We start from the raw sequence: 21,652 nt of genomic DNA on the forward strand, positions 1-21,652 counted from the left end.
TGATGCCACCTTTCAGGTTCCTGCTCGCCCATGGGGAGGGTTAGATTTCTCTCCTGACTCATCCTGGAGCTGCCTGCCATCTGTGCTGGCATCACCTTACCTGCCCCCAAATGACCGGAGGAGGGCCCCACAGATGGGCCACCCCTGCGCCCAGCTCTGCCTGTGTCTGATCATCAAAGAGATGTCTCGTGGAGCGGGGATACCTAGCCAGCAGGGTGTGGTCTTAGGCTAAGGGGTTCAGCCACTGAATCCAGGAGACTAAGAGCAAACCCTTAGTGTACTACCAAGTCCGTAAGACTGCTTCACTGGAGAGGATGAGAACTTCCAATGGGAGAAATCTAGCAGGCTTACTGGAGGAGGTGCTGCTTGAGCTTGGGGTGTGGGATTCCTTTCTTTAGGAAGCACTTAAGGGACTCACATGCTTATATTGTTCTTGGTCCTCCTAGGACTCTCCTCAGTCACAGTGATGAACTTGGGCAGGCTCCTGGGAGTTGGGGAGAGTGGGTAGACTAGGTGGAGGGAACCTCAAGAGCAACAGCTCAGTGGCAGAAAACGGGTTGAGATTGGCCACTGGGGAGTGGCAGGAAATGAAGCTGAGAGGTCCAAGTCCAGGGGTTGGGGGCTGCTTAACATTTGAGGTCTGGCTCAGATATCATTTCCACAAAGCTGCCTGATTTTCCCAGGCCTTGGGAATTCTGGGCCATGCCATGCTCTGCTTTGTGGCCAGATGGTGGGTCTCTATGGGTGGCTGTTGGCTCCCTGGCCATGGATACTGGGTTATGCTCATTGGGGTAAGCAAACCATCCTCGCTTCTTGGCCCTGTGCTTAGTCTATGGACATACGAGCCTGGGTGAAGTTGCAGGAGTCCAGTGGCTGGTCCCATGTTAGGTGCCCTTTCCATGGGGGTAGAGAAGCCCACCAACCCCAAGTCATTTTTGTTCCCATCTTACAAATGAAAGTGAAGTTCAGAGAGGTGAAGTAACTTGTTCAGAGTCACACAGCTAGGGAGTGGCCCAATCAGGATTTGAACCCTGGTCTGTATGGCATGAAGCATGGGTTCATCCCTTGAAGATGCCATTCTGAAAAGATGGGCTGTGAAGGGGCCTGGCACAGGGCTGGGCCATAGAAAGGTGATTCAGAAGGGTTGGTTTTCCTTTTCTCTCCCTTTATAGTGCTAATGCAGTTCTCCACGTATCTGGTATTTCCTGTGTTTAACAAGAAAAATTTGAGTGCCTACCATGTGCCAGGCCCTGTTCTAGGTACTAGGAATTCAGTGGATAAAAAGAAATCCCTGCCCTGATATTCTCATGAGGAAGACAGACAATAAACAAATAAATATAGAGGATGTTGAAGGCTGAGAAGTACTTTTGGAGAGAACACTGCAGAAAAGGGACCCTGGGAAACAGAGCCTGGAAAGCTGGGAAGGAGGGGGGAGGAGTTGCAATTTAAATAAAACGGTCTGGGAAGGCTTCATGTAGAAGATATTTGTGTAGACTTGAAGGAGGTAGGGTGATGAGGGAGTTAGATCTCTGGATCTCTAGAGCTGGCAGCCTGGGTAGAACTAATTATTTTGAGAGTCCATAGAGTTGAGTCAATGATTAATTTTATTAAATTTGAGTGAATCTCATTTTTCATTTTTAAAAATCCTAATTATTATTTTGATCCCTTCTTTACAAAGAGGTAAAAATCACTTTAAAATACCTAGTATAGTATGAATTTATTGTCTGAAGGTTAGTGATTTTCTATATAATCCTGAAACTGTAGCTTAAAGAGTATTGTCTCTTTGATCTAGTCTGAGATGTGAATGCTAAGGCTTTCAGGTTTTTTGGTAGCATTATGTTGGTAGAACCAGTTGACTTGATAGGCCAGTTGAATTGTTTCTCAGGACCAATATCACAGGTGGCTCAGTGGTAAAGACTATGTCTGCAGTGCAGAAGACTCAGGAGACTTGGGTTCGATCCTTGGGTTGGGAAGACCCTCTGGAGAAGAAAATGGCAACCCACCCCAGTATTCTTGCCTGGACAATCATCCACGGACAGAGGAGGCTGGCGGGCTACATTCCATGGGGTCGCAGAGTTGGACACAACTTAGCGACTAAACGGAGAGAGGCCCAGGCAGGAACCATGGGCATAGGTCCTGAGGTGGATGTGTCCCTGGACTGGTCAGAAGCCCACTGGGTCTGGAGTGAGGAAGCAAGAGGAGAAGAGTAGGAGCTGGGACTGGAGGTAACAGGGGCCACCCTTCCAGGGTCTGCAGGCTGGTGTTGATCCTTGGCGTTTTTGAAGCCATCAGGGTTCTAGCAGAGGGAGGACAAGACATGAGTGACCTTGTACCAAACAAGACGGAGGGATTTCGTTGGTGGTCCAGTGGTTAGAAATTCACCTTGCAACGCAGAGGACACAGACTTGATCCCTGACCTAGGAAGATCCCACATGCCAAGGAGCAACTAAGCCCATGAGCCGGAACTATGGAGCCTGGGCTCTAGAGCCCACTAGCCGAAAGAAGAGAAGCCCCTGCTCACTGCAACTAGAGAAAGCCTGAGTGCCACAATGAACACCCAGCACAGTCAAAAATAATTAATTAATTAACTAAAAAAAAAAAACAAATGAGAGAGGTGGTGGCTGCAGAAAGCCTTCTGTCCACTGGGCTGGCTGGGAGAGAGGAAGCAGTAATGACTGCTGAGCAAGATGGACTACGGTGGGTCACAGCAGGACAGGGACCTTCAGGGGTCTTCTGTGGGCCAGACGAGGGGCTCTGTGGCTGAGCTGCTGGATCAGCTTGGATCATTCTGAGCTTTATATGCTCAGCTACGAACTGGAAATAATTCTAGCACTGTTGTGAAGACCGAAGAAACTGGGCTAACCGCTGTGGGGGCCCCAGAGGCTGGGAGACTTCCTGGAGGAGGGCCACTTGAGCCTAAGCCTTAAATGGATAAAGACCTAATGTAGAGCACAGGGAACTCTGTTATGTGGCAGCCCAGATGGGAGGGGAGTTTGGGGGAGACTGGGCACACATGTATACCTGTGGCTGAGTCCCTTTGCTATCCACCTGACTCTATAAGATCTTGTTAATTGGCTATGTGCTTAGTTGCTCAGCCGTGTCTGACTCTTTGTGATCCCGTGGACTGTAGCCCGCCAGGCTCCTCTGTCCATGGGATTTTCCAGGAGAGAATACTGGAGTGGGTTGTCATTTCCTCCTCCAGGAGATCTTCCTGACCCAGGAATCAAACCTGCATCTCCTGTGTCTCCTGCATTGCAGGCGGATTCTTTACCCACTTAGCCGTTGGGGAAACCCTTAAAAGGCAAATAAAATTCAGCCTGGTAGAGGAAACGTGGGTGAGGATGGCCAGGGCTAGCGGAGGAAAGGGTGCACCCAGAAGGAACTATGTGAAGCCAAACCTGGGAGGCTGGCCACCGAAGATACTGGGTGTTGAATGAGCTAAGCCCACGGTCTCTGGGGAGTGGGAAGGCTGGAGGGCCCCTCCCTTCCATCTGGCACGGAGGGGTTGCTGTTGCCCCCACCCCCACCGCAGCAGCTGGCAGAGCCGGGGCTGTGCCTTCTGCCCGTGCCTTTTCCAGCCACCTCTGGGCTCCCCTGGGCCGGCCCCGCCCCTGGGCTGCGCTGGAGGCAGGGGCGGGGCCAGGCGCCCCCGAGCCGCGGGCGGGAGGGCCGGGGAGCAAGCAGGTGGAGGGCTGGCGGCGGCGGGGCTGCGGTGGCTCGGCCGGCGGGCCTGGAGCTCCGACTCCCACCTCTCCCCTCCCGGCCCGCCCGCCATGCCTGCCAGCCCTTTGCCTTTGCCGGGGCTCCCGCCTGACCAGCCTCCCCTCCCCGTCTGGTTGGGACTTGGGAGCTGAGCCGTCTGGGGCCCTAGGGCCAATGCACTGCCGGCTCCTCCGGGGCCTGGCCGGAGTCCTCCTCACCCTTCTATGCATGGGGCTCCTCTCCCTACGGTACCGCTCAAGCCCGTCCCCGCAGCGTGTGCCCGACACCCCCGAGCTGAGCCCGCCAAGCCCTCGGCCCTCCGAGCTGCAGCTGCACGATGTTTTCATCGCAGTCAAGACGACCCAGGCCTTCCACCACTCCCGCGTGGAGCTGCTGCTCAACACGTGGGTCTCCAGGACCAGGGAACAGGTGACAAGCGGGCGACTGCGGGTCCCAGGAGTGGCCCCTGGTCTGAGGGCTCACAGAGGCCTTTCTACCTCCGACCTGGGGGTTCTCTGGCAGCCCCACGGGAGAAGCTGCTCTCCCACCTGCCCTGCCTGGACTGTGTTCCCGCTCCTCCTTCCTCCCAGGATGGGGGTCTCCTGCGGCTGCGAGTCCCTCACTGGCCCAGGATCCAGGCACTCCTCAGGCCCACTGCTTGGTCTTTTGGGGGCCAGGCTACCCTGGGCTCCTACGTCCCTTCTGGGGGTCCCTTCATTCCCTGGTTATTCTGGAGCAGGCTTCGTGCGTGCCCACCCTGGCCTTGGGGGCAATGGTGGGTGTTGGGCAGCTGGACAGAGGCCTCTGCAAGGTCCTGATTTTTGACAAGAGCCCTGGCCAGGCTGCCCCCAGGCCAGGCCCTGGGTGCTGTCCTTTGCCCTGGCTGAGGGTGGAGTGCAAGGGCTGAGCCTCTGAGGATGGGACGGTCTGGGTGGGGCCTGTCTGGGGAGAGGGGTGGGGGGCATCCTTTCAGAATTCCTGACAGCCCTGCCCCCACCCTCTGCTCCCAAGGGCGTGCCCCAGGGCAGGGGCATCTCACCTCCTTGTCTCGATCCCTGTGGGGCAGTTTCTGATGGATGGACGGAGTGGCTGTGTGCTGTGGTGAAAGCAGTGATGAGCGGGAGGCCTGCCTGGCATGTATAGTGGCGATGTGTATGTGTGTTCACATGCGTGTATGCTCACACGCATGGAGCCAGTGTCAGTGTCAGACGTGCCATGACAAGACGTGTGTGTGTGATGGGGGTGTGGTTTTCTGGGGAAGCAGCTCTGAGTCCCCTCTGGCTCTGCCAGCCCCATACCCAGTGCCCTTCTCAGGCAAAGTCAGTGATCTGGGGGTGTTGGGAGTCATCTCTAGCGAGGTAGAGGGGCAGATTCGTGTGCGTGCGTGCGCAGACACACACACACACACACACACACACACACACATGCTGTCCCTACTTTGGCGGCTGGCTCAGTGGGAGGAAGTGACGAGCCTTGGGGGGAGGGGGATTGGTTGGAGGCTCCTGGAGACCAAGGATGGGGAGGTGGTGCCTGGAAGAGGCCAGGGCCCACTGGCGGGGGGGCACCTTTACCCTGATTTCCTGGTCCTGATATCCCGGCACCCTGGATTAATCCTTTCTTTGCTGGAACCCCTAACACGCCCCAGACTCTTCCCTGGGACGCTACACAGCTTCTCATCTTAGGGAGATTAAGCGGAAGCCACCAAGCCTGGCCCCCCCTGCAGACCTTCCTGTTTATGGTGCTGTGTCTGTGTGTACCCGGGAGCTTGGCCTCACGTGGTCGGAGGCCCTTTCCTGTTTCATCTTGATCGCTATGATGGTGCCCTTGCTCCGGATGAGGATACTGAGGCCAGAGAGGAGGAAGTGCTTGCCAGCATCACCCCAAAGGCCCAAGGGGGCAGAGCCCAGTGGGCCCACCTCTAGGCTGGGGTCCCTCCTTCTCTACTGAGACTGGGGACCCCAGGGCGGCCTGGTCACTTGGGCTTTTAGCCTGGGTGTCCAGTCCTGGCAGGACCAGGTTCGCAGAGGAGAGGCATGCAGACACCCTCTCTGCTCTGAGCTCAATCCCAGATGCTAACCAGGCCGCCAGAGGGAGTACCTGCCAACTGCTCGGCATCTAAGGGACAGCATATTAGTGCATCACTCTACTGAACCCTCACAATAACCCGAGTGGTAGGTATTGATATTTCCATTTTTCAGAGGGGGAGACTTAAAAATTCCCAATTTGTAAGCAGAGGAGGTGTATTCACTCAGCTGGACATTCCCATTTTCCTCTCCCCTGTCCCTAGCACAAGAGGCAGACTCTAGAAATCTTGTCCTTTAAGGCAGATCTGAAAAAAAAAGGAAAGACACTCAAACTGAGGAAGAAGAGAGGAGACAGGGAGACCCACTCTCATCACTACATCTGGGCCCCCTTCATTTCCATCCTTTGGCTCATCTCTCCCTGTGACCTGGGCCAAGGCCGTCCCCCTTTCAACCCTCGGTTTCCCCAGCCGCACAGCGCAGGAGGGTATTAGAGCCATCTCAGCTCTGCCATCAGGAGCAGGCCTGAGCTGGTTAACTCCAGGGCTGGGCACCCGCTCCAGCTGGTTAAGGGCAGCCGGGTGGCAGGTGGGCCTTTGTGTCAGCGGGCTGGGGCTCGTGTGTGGCCTTTGTCCCAGGCACAGGGGGCGGGCTTGGGGGAAGCACGTTTTGAGATGCAGAGGAGCCTTTCTCTTCCTCACATTCCTCGAGGGCAGGGGTGGGGGGAGCAATGAGAGCCCCACATCTCCCCTCCTCTGCAGCAGATGGCCCCGGGCACCCCCTCCCCCAACCCCAGTAGACTGTCTGTCCTTTTGTTTTCCTACAAAGTTTTAACCATTGTCAGGATCCCTCCTTGAAACAATCAAATGCAACCCTCTGCTCAGAGAAAACTCTGCCCACTGCTCTGTGCCAACCTCAGAATTCCCAGGGACTGAAACACCAGCCTCATGAGCCCTGCTCAGCCCCCAGACTGTGCTGCGGGGACCTCTCCTTCCCCCCATCCTCACTAACTCATTCCCAGACATTCCCTGGCCCATTTGGCCCACACTCCAGACTGGAGAGTTCCACTATCTGGTGACTGTTTGGTGGCACACATTTGCCGGAGAGCAGGGCAAGAAAAGCCTGACTTATTTTACAGGCTCCCCCGGGGGCTGTGTTGAAAACAGACTGGAGCGGAGCAGGACGGAACAGAGAGAACAGGGAAAAGGTGACTGCAGCAAAGCAGGCAGGAGGTGACGAGGAGGGATGGACCGTGCGCTGACCATGGAGGCTGCAGGGAAAGCGTGTACCCCAAGCAGTTTGAAAGTTCAGTCAGTTCAGTTCAGTCACTCAGTCGTGTCTATTTGCAACCCCATGGACTGCAGCATGCCAGGCTTCCCTATCCATCACCAACTCCCAGAGTTTACTCAAGCTCATATCCACTGAGTTGGTGATGCCATACAACCATCTCATCCTCTGTCATCCCCTTCTCTTCCTGCCTTCAATCTCTCCCACCATCAGGGTCTTTTCCAATGAGTCACTTCTCTACATCAGGTGGCCAAAATATTGGAGTTTCAGCTTCAGCTTCAGTCCTTCCAATGAATATTCAGGACTGATTTTCTTTAGGATGGACTGGTTGGATCTCCTTGATGTTCAAGGGAATCTCAAGAGTCTTCTCCAACATCGCAGTTCAAAAGCATCAATTCTTCGGTACTTGGTTTTCTTTATGGCCCAACTCTCACATCCATACATGACTACTGGAAAAATCATAGCTTTGACTAGACAGACCTTTGTTGGCAAAGTAATGTCTCTGCTTTTTAATATGCTGTCTAGGTTGGTCATAACTTTTCTTCCAAGGAGCAAGCGTCTTTTAATTTCATGGCTGCAGTCACCATCTGCAGTGATTTTGGAGCCCCCCAAAATAAAGTCTGTCACTGTTCCCACTGTTTCCCCATCTATTTGCCATGAAGTGATGGGACCAGATGCCATGATCTTAGTTTTTCTGAATGTTGAGTTTTAAGCCAACTTTTTCACTCTCCTCTTTCACTTTCATCAAGAGGCTCTTTAGCTCTTTAGTTTGAAAGTCGGGTGGATAGAATTTGCTGACAGACTGGATGTGGGTGTGAGAGAAAGAGAGGAGGCATGGTGACCCCCAGATTTGGGGTCCCAGTAAGATAGGGAAGAGTGAGAGAAGCCCAGGTCTGGGGGTGCTCAGGTGTTCAGTGTCCTCAGGCTGGGTCTGAGTGCCTGCTGGGTGGGGCTCCTGGGGGGAAGTCTGGCTGCGCTGGGAGCTGAGAGTGGGGAGAAGTCCTTACCTCTTGCCAACCACACAGCCTCGCTTCATGACTTAGCCTTCATTTTGCCATCTGCAAATCACAACACCTGTCGGGTGTTGTGGAGGGTCAGTGAAGTCATGAGGGACCAGGCATGTGAAAGCTGTGGGTGGGGCGCTTCTTCAGTCTGGGAGGTCTGTGAGGGCCCTGACACTTGCACACGGAGTTTGGGTGACTATGAGAGTTGTGACTGTCTCCCTAAATGGTTCGGTGCACCAGCATGTGCCTCTGTCTACTGACACACACGTGTGTATGTGATTGTGGAGTGGCCAAGTGGGACTGTGATGTGTGTGTGGTTGAAGAAGGTGTGATTCTACCAAGGGCGTGTGACTCTGGTCTGGTGGGTGTTGGTCTGTAAGGGGGCTGAATGTGAGACTGATGGGCTGATGTACAACTCGAAGTTGTGTGTCTACAAAAGCGGGCTTGTGTGTGTTGTATGGGGGAGGGGGTTGGGTAGCTGAGAAAGCCCTGTTGTCCTAAAGGAGTGTGTGACTGTGACAAGAGTGTATTTCTATCACTGAAGGAGGACAGAGGTCTGATATGTGTGTATCCACCTGGACTTGGCTGTGGGCTGACCCAGGACTCTCCTTGGCTGACCCCTGCCATGACTCTTTTCTCATTCCTAGACGTTCATCTTCACTGACAGCCTGGATGAAGGCCTCCAGGAGAGACTGGGTAACTCTGGGTGGGATGGGGACCCCTCCGTTGTTGTCAGGGAAAGCTAGGGTGGCTGCCTAGGGGTCCCCAGGAAACACGACTGTCTACCCTTGGTATACAGGGATTCCCCCTTTGCCCAGGAGGGGAACAGGAGTCTCCCCTGGAAGCAGTAAGGCCGTGAACACCTGGGTCCCAGCTCAGCGTACTGTCCATTAGTTTCAGGATTCTGGGCAGGTCAGCCCTCCCTGACTTCAGTTTCCCCTGTGTAAAATGGGAGTGGGTGGACTGCCCCAGGCTCTGTGAGGCCCTGCCTTGCTCTGCTTCTCACAGAGAGAGGAGCTGGGCTGACTGGTCCTTCCTTCTCCAGGGCCCCACCTTGTGGTCACTAACTGCTCTGCAGAACACAGCCACCCTGCCCTGTCCTGCAAGATGGCCGCTGAATTTGATGCCTTCTTGGCCAGTGGGCTGAGGTGAGTCTACCTTGGTCTTCACCTTGGTCTTAGGGGGCAAGCATGACCTTTGCCTCAGGCAAAAGTAAAGTTCTGGATCCGGTGAATTGAATCACATGCAGGGCCTTCTGGGATCTGTCTCTGGTCAGACCATCTGGGTTCAAATCCTGCCATTCTGGCTGTGTGACCTAGGGTGTGTCTTAGCCTTCCTGAGTCTTGGTTCCCAGCTGAGAAGTGGGCACAACTTCTTCATGAGCTTACAGGAGATGCTGCCTGGCACAGGGCTAGGCCTTAAATGTTAACCCCCCTCCAGCCCGTATCTGTTTGTTGATTGACTATGAGGGTGCAGGGGGAGTCTGGCTGACTGGAAGCTCTTGGGAACCCCTTCGAGTTCAAGGTCCCCCATTCCATCCCCACAGATGGTTCTGCCACGTAGATGACGACAACTATCTGAACCCGAGGGCGCTGCTGAAGTTGCTGAAAACCTTCCCCCAGACCAGTGACGTCTACGTAGGCCGGCCTAGCCTGAATCGGCCAATTCACGCTTCGGAGCCGCAACCTCACAACCGCACAGTGGGTCCCTCGCTGCCTCCTCCTTTGTGAACTGGCCGCTGGGGGGCGGGGCAGGGCCCTTCGGGGGGCGGGGTCAGGGGCGGGGCCCTGCATGGGGCGGGTGCCTTTTCTGGGTTTCAGAATTGGCTGCATCGCTGTATCTGGGTTGTGGCTTCTCCTCTGATCCTGTCTCCTCCTTTATGAGACTGAGAGAGGGGAGACAGGAGATTGAGATAATGCAAGGAAAGCAAAGACTGGCACTGAGTAGGGCCTCAATTACTGAGGAGCAGTGGCTTGTCCTGGTCATACCGTGAGCATGGTGGGGTGAGCTGAGGTCTCCAGGCTCCACCATCAGGCTTCTAGCCACCTGGTATCACCATGTAGTTGGACGGATTGTTAAAATGCTGAATCTGTTGGACCAGGTGGCAAATTGTGGCTGCCGGGAGCCCCTGAACCCTCCCTTCCCCTAGACAGCTTTCCTCTCTTCAGATTTCACTAATCACCCACAGAGGTATTGACACCTGGCACAAGAGGGTCCCCAGCACCAGCTTCAGCTCCAGACCTGAATGGACAGATTTAGGTTGCCAGATTTAGGAAGCAAATAAACAAAAGGCCAGGAGACTGGTTCATATGACTTTTGCAGAAATAAGAATTTTTTAGTATACGTATATTCCATGTTTTCCCCCCTGTCCCCAGAACCCACCTGGATTCCGGTGTTGTGGCGAGCCAGGCCCCTAGGGCACCCTTGGCCCCCATGAATAGGAAAGCCATGGGTCCCCCTTTCTAGAGGCAATGTCTGGAGCGGGAGCTGGGCCCACTATGGGGCTCTCTCCCTCTCAGGGTCACCATCTGCTTCTCGAGGGAAACCAAGAGCAGGAAACACAAAACCTTAATTATCTGCCGCTCATCAGCCTTTGAGCCCTAATTAAATCCTCCTGGGCCCTGAGGGGTGGTGTGCATGAGCAAGCTGATGCCAGGTGAGCCGAGGGGTCACCCAGGTTCCCATACCACCTCTCCCTGACCTAAAGAGTTGAGAGCTTTGCTCTGAAACCTGACTCCCAGAGCTCATTCCCTAGCCCCGCTCCCTCCTGACTTTGTGACCTTGACTGAAGTCACCTTGCCTCTCTGTGCCTCAGTTTCTTCATCTGTAGAATCAGTGAAAACTGTCGCTACCTCATAGAGTGGTTGTGAGCAAAAGAAGAATTAAGTGAGGTCACCTATTCAAGGGCCTGGATCTCCTGGAGAAGGAAATGGCAACCCACTCCAGTATTCTTGCCTGGAGAGTCCCATGGACAGAGGAGCTTGGTGGGCTACAGTCCGTGGGGTTGCAAAGAGTCAGACATGACTGAGCAGCTAAGCACACACAAACATTCAAGGGCTTGGAATGGGATCTGGCACATGGCAGATACTAGTGAGTGTTTTCCACCAGTACCCGATTCAGCTCCATGGGATTCTGAAGAGTCAGACATGACTCTGCGGCTGAGCACGAGCACATGACTCAGCCCAGCCTCACCTCTGAGCAGTGTTTTTCCCATGCTGGGCACAGGACCCTGCTGGGCACACCCACTCCTCAAGCCCACAATGTGCACCAATGCCCTCCTTGTCAGACACCCCACCAGCAGGATCCCAGGACTGCTCCAGAGTGTCCTGGCCAGTTCGGACTGTGGGTGTCCCCCCAGGGTAGGATGGCACAGGGGAAAGGAGGTTTGGCTTGGGGTCAGTCCCAGCTCTGGGACCTCAGCAGGTGACCTCAGTTCTGTGTACCTCGGTCACCTGATCTGTAGCACAGGGCTTGACATGGTCGGTACTTGGGGCTAGGCACTCACATGGTCACTGCTGATGTTACTGTGGTTCTCTGGGAGTCGAAGCCCTGCTCTCATTAATTCATTAAACAAGCATTTGTTGGGCACCTCCTGTGTGTTAGGTCCCAATTCATTCTGCCTAGTTGAGGCCTGACTTCTCTCTAAGAGGGCAGAGTTTCCAGAAGTAAGCTTGTAGAGATCTCGGAGGAGGAGAACACCTCTGGGCCTGGAGAACCATGGGATTTCAGAACTGGAGCCAATGCTGTGCTCACAGGTGACATATCTGAGGTCCAGAGAGGGGCAGGGACTCTTTCAAGGTTATACAGCTGTACAGTGGAGGGGGAAGCCCAGTGTCAGACTTTCCAACTTCCTGTCCAGTACTCTTCTCACTGCTGAATCATGGGAGATAACCAACCCAATGCAACATACATCAATGAAGCGCCAACTGTGGACTTGGGAGAAGGTAACCTTAGGGCACTTTGACTAAGAGATGGTATAGTTGAAAAGGTATCGTGTTTCTCAAAAACCTTGAAGAAATTCACGGGTGAATTCACAGGTCCTCACAGAGGAGGTAGAAGAGATCTTGGGCCACAGTGATGCTAGACAAGGGCAGAAAACAGTTTACACCCTAAAAGGGTGGTATTGGTTCAGAGATTGAAATGTCAAGGGCTTTACAAGCTGATCCATAAACCCACTAATGTTTACCATGTGCCGGATCTCATTCCAAGCCCTTGAATGTTTGCCTGCCCTTCTCTTTTTCCTCCATGGGCATAATTTCAGGTTATAACAAGAGTGTGCATGCGTGCTAAATCGTTTCAGTCATGTCCGACTCTTTGTGACCCTATGGACTTTAGTCCGCCAGTCTCCTCAGTTCATGGGATTCTCCAGGCAAGAATACTGGAGTGGTTTGCCATGTCCTCCTAGGGGATTTTCGCATCCCAGGAATCGAATCTGTGTCTCTTATGTGTCCTGCATTGGCAGGCAGATTCTTTACCACTAGGGCAATCTGAGAAGCCTCATAGCAAGACTCTAGTGAGATGTGAAATATAAAGCTTTTGAGCCATGTTGGTTGTGAATAAGGGGAGGCCTGGCTGTTGCCCCCACTCCTAGGCTCACCCTACACTTTGGCTTTCCCCATCTTCCCTCACAGAGGCTGGTACAGTTCTGGTTTGCCACCGGGGGTGCTGGCTTCTGCATCAACCGCAAACTGGCTTTGAAGATGGCCCCCTGGGCCAGGTAAGCAGAGACCTACAGGCAGGTGGGGGAGGTAGAGGTGTGCAGAGAGGAGGAATCGGCTGGTGTGTGGGTGGAGTGTTTGTAGCAGAAAGTGCTTGAAAGTGAGCTAAGGAGACACTACCTCTCATTCCCACTGCATCAGAGTTACACAGATGGTGGTGAGCAAGCCACCTGTTACCATCCCTTGGGGGTACACTGCCTAGTGCACACTGCTACACACAGGCAAGCTGTGTAATCTCTAGGAGCCTCAGTGCCCCATCTGTAAAATGGACCTGATAATACAGTGGCCAGTGGTCATTGTAAGGGTTAAATGAGAAAGTGCCTGGGCTGGCACCTGGTAGGAGCCCAGTCAGTATTAGGTTCTGTTTTCAGCCCTCTTCTGACCAATCACTGTCACAAGGGAGGTGAAGGCCAAGTGGAGGAACACTCAGAGGAGGAAGTAGGGCCTTCTACCTGGGGAGAGGAGGGAAGGCTTCCTGGAAGAGGTGGCATTTGAGCTGGAATGGTCCTAGAAGAGTGGTGCCAGACTGAGGGCAATTGTGAGAGTAGTGGAAGCCCTCAGTACTGGGTGGGAGTACTGGTATTCTAGAGAGGACATGACAAAGGTCTCTTGAGGTCTGCTGGGCAGGATTTACTGTTATTAACAGCCACATCAGTGTCACCACCTTGAATTGAGGGTTGACTCTGAGCCAGGCCTGTACTTCGCTAAGATTATCACAGCCCCCAGGGAGGAAGGGGCGTTGGCCTTATTTCTACTTGGCTGAAAAAACTAAGTTGCTGAGAGGTTAAGTAAGTGGTTGGTTCAAGGTCACCCAGGCCCAAGGTCTCTCAGCTGCTGGGTTTGGCTCAAGGGCCTGCGTGATTTGCCTCTGCAGCAACCTGCTCTGCCCTGCCCTGGATGGGGATGCCCTCCGGAGGTAGTCTGTGTCCTGACAGGGAGCAGGAATGCTGTCCTAAGGTCTGTTGATAACAGGTGTATACACATGACTAGGGGTCTCCCTGTGACCCGGATACCCCATCTAGTCTTCTGTCCCCCTCTATGGCACATTTGTGTGAATTAGAAAAAAGTACCCCCTCTGGGCAGTGTGGCCCCCAGGCACAGCCTGGGGAAGGTGACAGAGGATGGGTTTCTGTACCCGCTCAACCCCTCTCTCAGGCATCTTGTGCAGCGGGGCAAGCTGTCCAGCCTGGTCTCTAGGGCGTTCGTGGGGTGCACAGTCAGGTGACGCCCTTGCCAGGAACACTGCTCCTCCCCCGCTTGGCACCTGGCTGACTGCAGATCATCCTGTAAGACTCTGTTTAGAATCTGCTACTGCCATGATTAAATAAAGAGCAAAACAAAAGACTGCCACCTCCTCTGGGAATCTGCTTTGCCCTCCCTGTGTCCCCAGGCCTCGTGCTTTCCTCTGACCTAGCATCAGTCCTCCTCTGAAATGACCTGCTCATCTGTCTGTCTCCGTCCAGCACGGAGGCTGCTGTTGAGGGCAGGAAGCGTTTCTTTCCCATCTCTGTGTCCTCAGCTTCTGTGCCATCAGTTTCTGGCACCAGGTAGACACTCAAACTCAAGAATGAATGAATGAGCGAATGAAAAGAAAGAGGGAAAAGGAAAGGATACATTAATAAAAGGCTTCATCTCACCATTTCACCACTTAATCCTCACAACAGCTCTGGCTATTATCATGCCCGTTTTACAGAAGAGAAAACTGAGACTCTCCAAGGCTTATAACGTGCACGAGGCCACACAGTGTGCAGGGGGCAGATGCTAGAGCTGCACTCTTCTCTCCCAGCTGGCTGTGGTGGAGGGAGGGTTTTCTGGGAGACAGGAAGGGCTCTAGGTATCAAGGGCCTTTGGCCAGTGGCCGCAGCATGGCTCTGTCCTTCAGTGGCTCCCACTTCATGGACACCTCTGCCCTCATCCGGCTGCCTGACGACTGCACCGTGGGCTACATCGTGGAGTGCAAGCTGGGCGGCCACCTGCAGCCCTGCCCCCTCTTCCACTCCCACCTGGAGACCCTGCAGCTGCTGGAGGCTGCCCAGCTTCCAGAGCAGGTGAGCCAGCCTTGGGGCAGGTGGCAATGGGGGAGGTGTGTGTGTTGGGGGGCTCTCTCCTTTAATGGGGAAACTGAGTCCAAGCATGGCAAAGGTCCCCCTTAAGGGCACGCAGTGACTCAGTGCTCTCCACCTCTGACCCTTAAGGGTTGGCATTTGTGATGCTAATATTCTTTGATCTGGTTCTCAAATGCCAGCTGGAGGGACTTGCACAAATGAGAGGAAGCTCATCTTGAGATTCAGACCACTCAGGTCCCTGAACGCTGCATCCTTCCTTCTCATCTCTCTTCAACCTCCCATCCTTACCACACCCTCCTTTTCAATGGCCTCCTCCTTCATCAGAGCTTACCTGGCCACTGCTTACTACTTCCTTCCCACACAGGTGTTATTGGGAAAGATGAGGTCTTCAGTAGGTATGATCCATGTGTAAGGTCAGGCTGGGGGAGGGGTGGGTACCCCTCCCATCACCTGGCAGGTAGTGACTCTGCTGAACTCTGCCTTGCAGATACTGCCCTCCAACTCATGGGTGTCCAGCCCCATAGGGGGTTCTGGCTGGGAAGGCCCCCCGGGAGGCCTTCATGGTATGAGTCAGAGCCCTTTTAGCTGCAAGTGACAGAAAGGCAATAGACTAATTAAACAGAAAAGGACCTTTATGGGACCATGTACCTGAGAAGGTGAGGGTGTGACTGATTTGCTCGATCTGGTGAGATCTGGGTGCTCATACCCTGTCCCCTCTCTCGGGTGTCCTCCCCTATGCTGGCCCCATTCTCAGGCAGGCTTGCTACTTGTGCTGCAAGATGGCAGCCTCTGGTTTCCACTCCACCAGTGAGAAGAGAGCTCCTCCTTCTGTCAGACCGCACGGCTGATGCTCACTGGTCACATGGCTCACTTGGGTCACATGACCTGTTTCCTACCAGAGCCTAGAGCTAATGTTGATTGACCAGACCTAGAACTGGGGTGCAGGTTGGTCCCATTAGGGCCACAGCCAGGAAAGAGGGGCAGAGTTTGGACCAAAACCTGGTTTTGGCCAAAACCAGGGTATTCCCTAAAGTCCCTGCTGTGCCAGACACCACACTGGGGGCCTTATCTTTTTTAACTCTCAGGTTCCTCATAACATTCATAGGGAATGGATCTTAACATTATTCCCATTCTACAGATGGAGAAACTGAGGCCCAGAGAGTGGAACTAACTGTGGCTGGTTCAGGACAGAGAGGGACTTGAACCTTGGTGGGTGGCCCCCAAATCCACAATCTTTAACCACTGTGCTTGACTGCCTTTTGACTGGAGTCATCATCCACAGCCTCATTGCTTGTGGAATGATCTGAGGGATTGCTAAGGCCCTAGAGTAGGTCTCAGGAAACCTCATTCCAGGAGTGCAACTTCCTGGAAAGGCACCTTCGCCTCTTGAGCCTCAGTTTCCCAATCTGTAGATGAGGGGATCATTCCAGCCTCTTTAGTAAATGGGACTGTTGAGGGCACCAATGGGATTATGGGAGAATGGGAGGGGATGGGCCCCCAGTGAAACACCCATTACTGATGGTGGAATTTCAGGTGCAGAGACTGGCTTTCTGTGCCGCTCAAAATGTCTCAGGCACCTTCTCTGTTTCCACCAAAATGCTGCCCCCTTGTGGGGTCCCTGATGGGACAAACACCACCCACCCCCCACCCCCACCCCCAGCTTCATTGCCTTCTCTGCTTCTCTCTGCACAGGTTACCCTTAGCTACGGCGTCTTTGAGGGGAAACTCAACGTCATTAAGCTCCATGGCCCCTTCTCCCCTGAGGAGGACCCCTCCAGGTGGGTCTGCGGGCTGAAACTGTAGGATGGGAGGACTGGGGCCTGAGGCCAGGGATAGAAAGACAAGGGAACCTGGAGGGAGGGAAGTGAGAGAGGTTAGTAGCTGATAGTACAGAGCTGGGAATGGATCTCAGTCGCTGCCCTGTCCTGGGCTTACTGTGTGACCTTGGGCAGGGGCCTGCCCAGCCCTCTCTGTATCTTAGTCACCCCATTGGTAGCACAAGGAGGCTGGGCGTCAAGGATCTGAAGGGGATCTCCCAGAACTGATCCTCTGGGATTCTTCAGGAAGCTCTAGAAGACTGAACTGTGTTCACTGAGCAAAGGAGATGCTCTCAGGGAGAAATTCCAGGCACTCATGGGGAAATTAAAAAAATTTTTTTCTTAGGCTCTTCGTTTCTTAGATGATACTTTTCCATGGACAGAGTTGGAATGAGGGCTAAAATGCCACCTAGGCACCTCCAGTTCTCCCCCCAAACACACCCTGGAGGGATTAGAGCTGCTCAGCTCAGCCCCCTCCATCCCACTCCCAGCCCTTATTGCTGTGGAGCCGTTTAGAGCCTGGTCTGTGACATATTGTGGCAGGGAAGTAAGACCTACTCAAGGAAGTAGAAGAAGCCAGTGTGACTGGTACATGGGAGAAAAGAGGAGAGTGGCATCAGATTCATTTGGGGAGGTGGCATCCCCCGCATCCCCTGGGCCTTCTAGGCTCTGTCCAGACTCTGGACTTACCTGAAGTGCATAACCCATAAGGGAGTATGCACTCCCGCCCCTGAAATCCTGCAGAGCCGACTGTTTGGAGGCAGAGGGCTCACCGCCATCCCAAGGCTGCCGGGCCCAGGACTGTGTTGAACAAGTTGGACGTTACAAGGAGACAGAATTTGGCTCAATATAGGGGGAAAAAAAATTTCAAGAGAAAAGGAGCTGCTTTATAATGGAGTGAGCTTCTTATCAATAGAGGTGTGCAAGCTATGGCTGTATGTCAAGAGATTTAAAAATTGGTGTTAAATTCTCTCAAAGCCTAAATATTCTAGAATCCATAGGTTCCTGCTTGATGGGGACTCAGGTCACTCAGAGGATGTGGCCTCAGCTGTTCATGGTTTCTCTGGCTTTTGAAGTCTTTACCCATCAGTGGTTCTCAACCAGGGACCATTTTGCACCCCTGCCAAGGGACACTTGGTAGTGTGGGGGGACATTTTTTATTGTTAAGCCTCAGCAGGGACTTCCCTGTGGATACAGTGGCTAAGATTCCACCCTCTCAGTGCAGGGGGCCCAGGTTTGATCCCTGGTCGGGGATCTAGATCTCACATGCTGCTACTAAAGATCCTGCATGTTGCAGTGAAGATAGAAGGTCCTACATGCCACAGCTGAGACCCAGCACAACCAAATAAGTAAATTAGATAAATAAATATTTTTAAAAAAAATCTCATCTGGCATGTGGAGTACAGGGCTGCTGCTAAGCACCCACAATGCCCAGGACAGTCCCCACAACAGAATTATCTGGCTCCTAATATTCACAACGTGCCAAGGTGGAAAAACCCTGCTCCAAACCATCTCTGTGCCATGCTCCCCCAAGAGCCTGTGAGGGTGACTGTCTTATCCATTTCTGGTCTCTCCACAGGTTTCACTCTCTCCACTGTCTCCTCTACCCGGATACTCCCTGGTGCCCGCAGCTGGTGGCCTGACGAACCCTGAACCTCTGGGCAAAGACTGGGCTGAGGCTCTCTGGTTATCCTTAGCTTCCCAGGCAGCCTTGAGGGCCTGTGGCAGGTCTTGTGTGTGTGGGGGGGGTGGGGGGGTGGGGTGGGGGGGGGGACAGTCCCTGGCAGGGCCTCTGAGAGATGAGCAAGCCCAGGATTGGATGATGACTGGTGCTGAATGCATCTCAAGCCCCGGGGAGGTATGTTGCACAGCCCAGGATTGGGGGCACCAAGTAAGTGCCAGAGAGGCCTCAAAGGCTGGGCCTCCATGGGCCCTGGGCGGCTGAACTGAATGAGGATGGAGGGTCCTTAAGCTACTTGGGCTCAGGAATCCTAACCCTCCAGAGAATTACCTGGGCCCCTGGGTGTGCAGAGCCCCCAGCTCTGGTCTCTCAGTTCCTCTCCTGGGATCAAGCACTGGGCCACTCACTCCTGGCTTCCTTGGCTGGATCCTCAAGCACTGAGGGGACCCAAGTGGAGGAAGGGCAGAATCCAGAATCTGTGGCAGATAATGCTGTTGCTGACCAGTCTCCAGCCCCTGCTCCCCACCTGATGTTGTTTGGAGCATCAGCATGACCAGACCCAGATGATGAATCAGAATGGGTCCCAGCCCATCATGATGTTCCTTTTGCTCTCTTTCCCAGCTTCCCTTGCTGTTAGGAGCTACTACATGGCCCAGCTGTGGCCAGAGCCAGATCTCTGTCAGTTAGTGCGAATTAAGCAAAGCCAATAGAGAGGCTTCTAGGGAAGGCTTTGTAGCCCTATACCCCATCTTTCTGACGCAAATGTGGGTGTGATGTCTGGATCTAGGGCAGCCACCTTGCTGCCATGAAGGGAATGCCAAGACAATCATTTTCACAGCTGTCCCTTCCAGTATCTGGTTCTGTAAGAAGATTAAACCCTTATTTGTTTAAGCCTTGCTTGGTTCAGTTTTCTGTTACACACAGTGAAAGTCATTCCTGAGCAGGATGGGAGGATCTTCCATCTGTCTGTCTCAGTGATGTTGATTTTGGGTCCCTGAGCTGGACAGCACTGCCCTGCTCTTGCTGGCTGTGTGACCTGGGGGAATCTGCTTGGCCTCTCTGGCTTGTTTGCTCATTTTACAGATGAGAAAAGGAGTACTTACTTCACGGGTTGTGGGTGAAATGATGCAGGGTTTGTAAAGGGCAGAGCACAGAGTCTGGTATGGAGAAAGGAACGGCTCCGTGAGCAGTGATGGCTAGTAGTGTGTGCTGTGTCATGGTGTGCTGGGATGTATAAGGGTGTGCCCATGCACCCTTCTCTGTTTTTCTGTGCCTAACAATGTATGTGGGACATATAGATGTGTGTGTGCCTCTGTCACGCCTCTGTGTGAGTGATACGCATGCGAGTGAATACATGTGTGTCATGAGGTGCTGGTTTGCTGAGGACAATACTTCCTTTTATCTGCCTTCAGGGCCTGGGTTGAGGTGGCCAGAGAATGAGGGAAGGCAGAATGGAGCTGAGGGGTTCAGCCTCTGGTATCAGATTAAGGGACACTTTGACAGCCCAGGGAGGAGCTAGGTAAAGGTAAGTGCCCTTAAAATTTCACGTCCCAAAGAGGTTGCATGACTGAATGAAAGTGATCGTGGTGAAATTTCAGGCCTGGTGGTGTCTATGGGGAGGGCTAGGAAGAGGATGTGTCTGCTCCCAGCCCGCATCATGCTGAGATGTTGAGGGGTTGGGGGTCACAGTGGAGCTCAGGGCAGGGGGGCGGAGGGAACAGAGATCCAGAGGGACAGAAGGGCTTTGATCCAGGCAGCCAGGGCTGGGGGCTTCTTTGAGGCATGTCCTCCAGCCGTCAAGGGACCTTGTCCCTGCCACAACTCTGTCTGGGCTGATGGAACTACCGAACCCTGGAGCCTTGGCCCCTTCTCTTCCAAGGAGGAGTCTGACCCCGAGAGGAGCCGCCCTGTGCTTGTTAGGTGTGGGGCTTCCTTTCTTTCTGAGTTGACCTAATGCTGGGTGTGTGGGATGCGAGCCGAGTGGGGCGGCCTCTGGGCTTACAGCCTGTAGGGATGGGATGGTGTACTCTATAGTCGCCATCCTCTCCACCCCGTGCATGGAGGGCTGCCGGCTGGCCCGCTTTTAGAAGCAATAGCAGATTTACGGGTTGTTCCCAGATCCCGAGGGTCGGGTGGAGGGAACAGGACTCGGGCCATCTGCTGCCTCCATTGTCCCAGAATAGCTACGTAGGGCGGGGAGCAGAGTCAGCAAGGATCAGAACTGGAATGGAGGAAGGAGGGAGCCTGGGATTAACTCCTTGTGAGTCTGTGTGGGAAGGGGGAAGCTGCCTGTAGGCTGTGTTAGGGTGACCTGTGCAGACCCCACAGGCAGGAGCTGGGAGCATGGTGGGGAGGCAAGGTTGAGCCACCTTGTCTTGGCCTTGCCGTACCCCTCAGGCAAGTATTATTCCCATTTTACAGGTTAGGAAACTGAGGCACAGAGAGAGAAAAGGCCCTTGGTCCAGGTCATGGGGCTTTTAGGGGCCAGGGCCAAGGTTTGAGACCCCACAGTGACCATCAGTTCAGGACAACCGTGGCGGGTGGGAGAGCCTCCTCAGGCTGGGCCTCCTTTATCCTCTGCCTCTCAGCCCTTGGGCAGCTGACTTTGCCGTTCACTGGCTTCACCTGTGACATAGAGTGACCTCTACGTAGCGTGCAGCTGTGGTTTTGAGACGCTGCACAAAAAGCTCCTGGGGCAGGTAGTTCCTCAGTAACCACTGTCTCCTGGCTTACCCAACCTCATTGTTCTCAGCCGTAAAAGGGGGTGAAAAGGGCGTTACCGTAGCAGCCTCCTCGCTGGCCTCCCCCCAGACCCCCCTCCACCTTGCTCCTCGTTACTCCTCGTGGGTGCGCAGTTTCTCTGTCTGCCCCAGCCCTCCCTGGAATGGTCCCCCAACTCTGCATGGCTGGATAGCTCTGGTCAAGCCCCAACATCCTCTCCTAGGGAGGCTTTCCTTGATCACCCACCTCAAAGTGGCTACGGACCGCCATCACTTCCCTCTGGGGTAGCTCCCCAGGTGGCTCTGAACCTCGCAGACACATCCCTTGTGGGTGCACCTGCTTGCTCATGTATTTGTTGCTCGCCCCTGTCTGACTGTTGTCTCTGCGATCCCAAGGATTGTGTTGGTTTTGCTCACTGCTATCACTACCTGGCACGCACTCAACAAATATTTGTGGGATGAGTTGAAAAATGGGTGAGTGAGCTTCTCAGAGCTCTTCCAGCTTGTCAGTTTTAAGAGTCTATGAAAGGTGCTAAAACCCCTTGCGGACAAGATGATGGGGAAGCTTTATAATGGAAAAATCAAGTTGGTAACATTGACCATTTTTTTATAGTATCATGCACAAAGGGAAAAATC

General features: G+C 53.8%; 1 protein-coding gene across 1 annotated transcript; it reads left to right on the forward strand.

Moving 5' to 3' along the window:
* Positions 1 to 3,669: 3,669 nt before the first annotated feature.
* MFNG (MFNG O-fucosylpeptide 3-beta-N-acetylglucosaminyltransferase) lies at positions 3,670 to 18,369 on the forward strand. The gene is made up of 8 exons (XM_020904056.2): positions 3,670 to 4,131; positions 8,662 to 8,710; positions 9,060 to 9,162; positions 9,561 to 9,714; positions 12,646 to 12,731; positions 14,615 to 14,780; positions 16,491 to 16,576; positions 18,195 to 18,369. The coding sequence occupies exons 1-8, from the start codon at positions 3,877 to 3,879 to the stop codon at positions 18,256 to 18,258; spliced, it is 963 nt and encodes a 320-aa protein (XP_020759715.1). The 5' UTR covers positions 3,670 to 3,876; the 3' UTR covers positions 18,259 to 18,369.
* The last annotated feature ends 3,283 nt before the right edge of the window (positions 18,370 to 21,652 follow it).

Source organism: Odocoileus virginianus, chromosome 23, assembly GCF_023699985.2.
Source record: "Odocoileus virginianus isolate 20LAN1187 ecotype Illinois chromosome 23, Ovbor_1.2, whole genome shotgun sequence".
Lineage (NCBI taxonomy): Eukaryota > Metazoa > Chordata > Mammalia > Artiodactyla > Cervidae > Odocoileus > Odocoileus virginianus.

Coding starts and splice junctions, on each gene's coding strand:
- MFNG (XM_020904056.2), top strand. CDS start 3,877: ATGCACTGCCGGCTCCTCCGGGGCCTGGCCGGAGTCCTCCTCACCCTT. Junction 14,781..16,490: donor CTGCCCAGCTTCCAGAGCAG/GTGAGCCAGCCT, acceptor CTCTCTGCACAG/GTTACCCTTAGCTACGGCGT. Junction 16,577..18,194: donor CCTGAGGAGGACCCCTCCAG/GTGGGTCTGCGG, acceptor GTCTCTCCACAG/GTTTCACTCTCTCCACTGTC.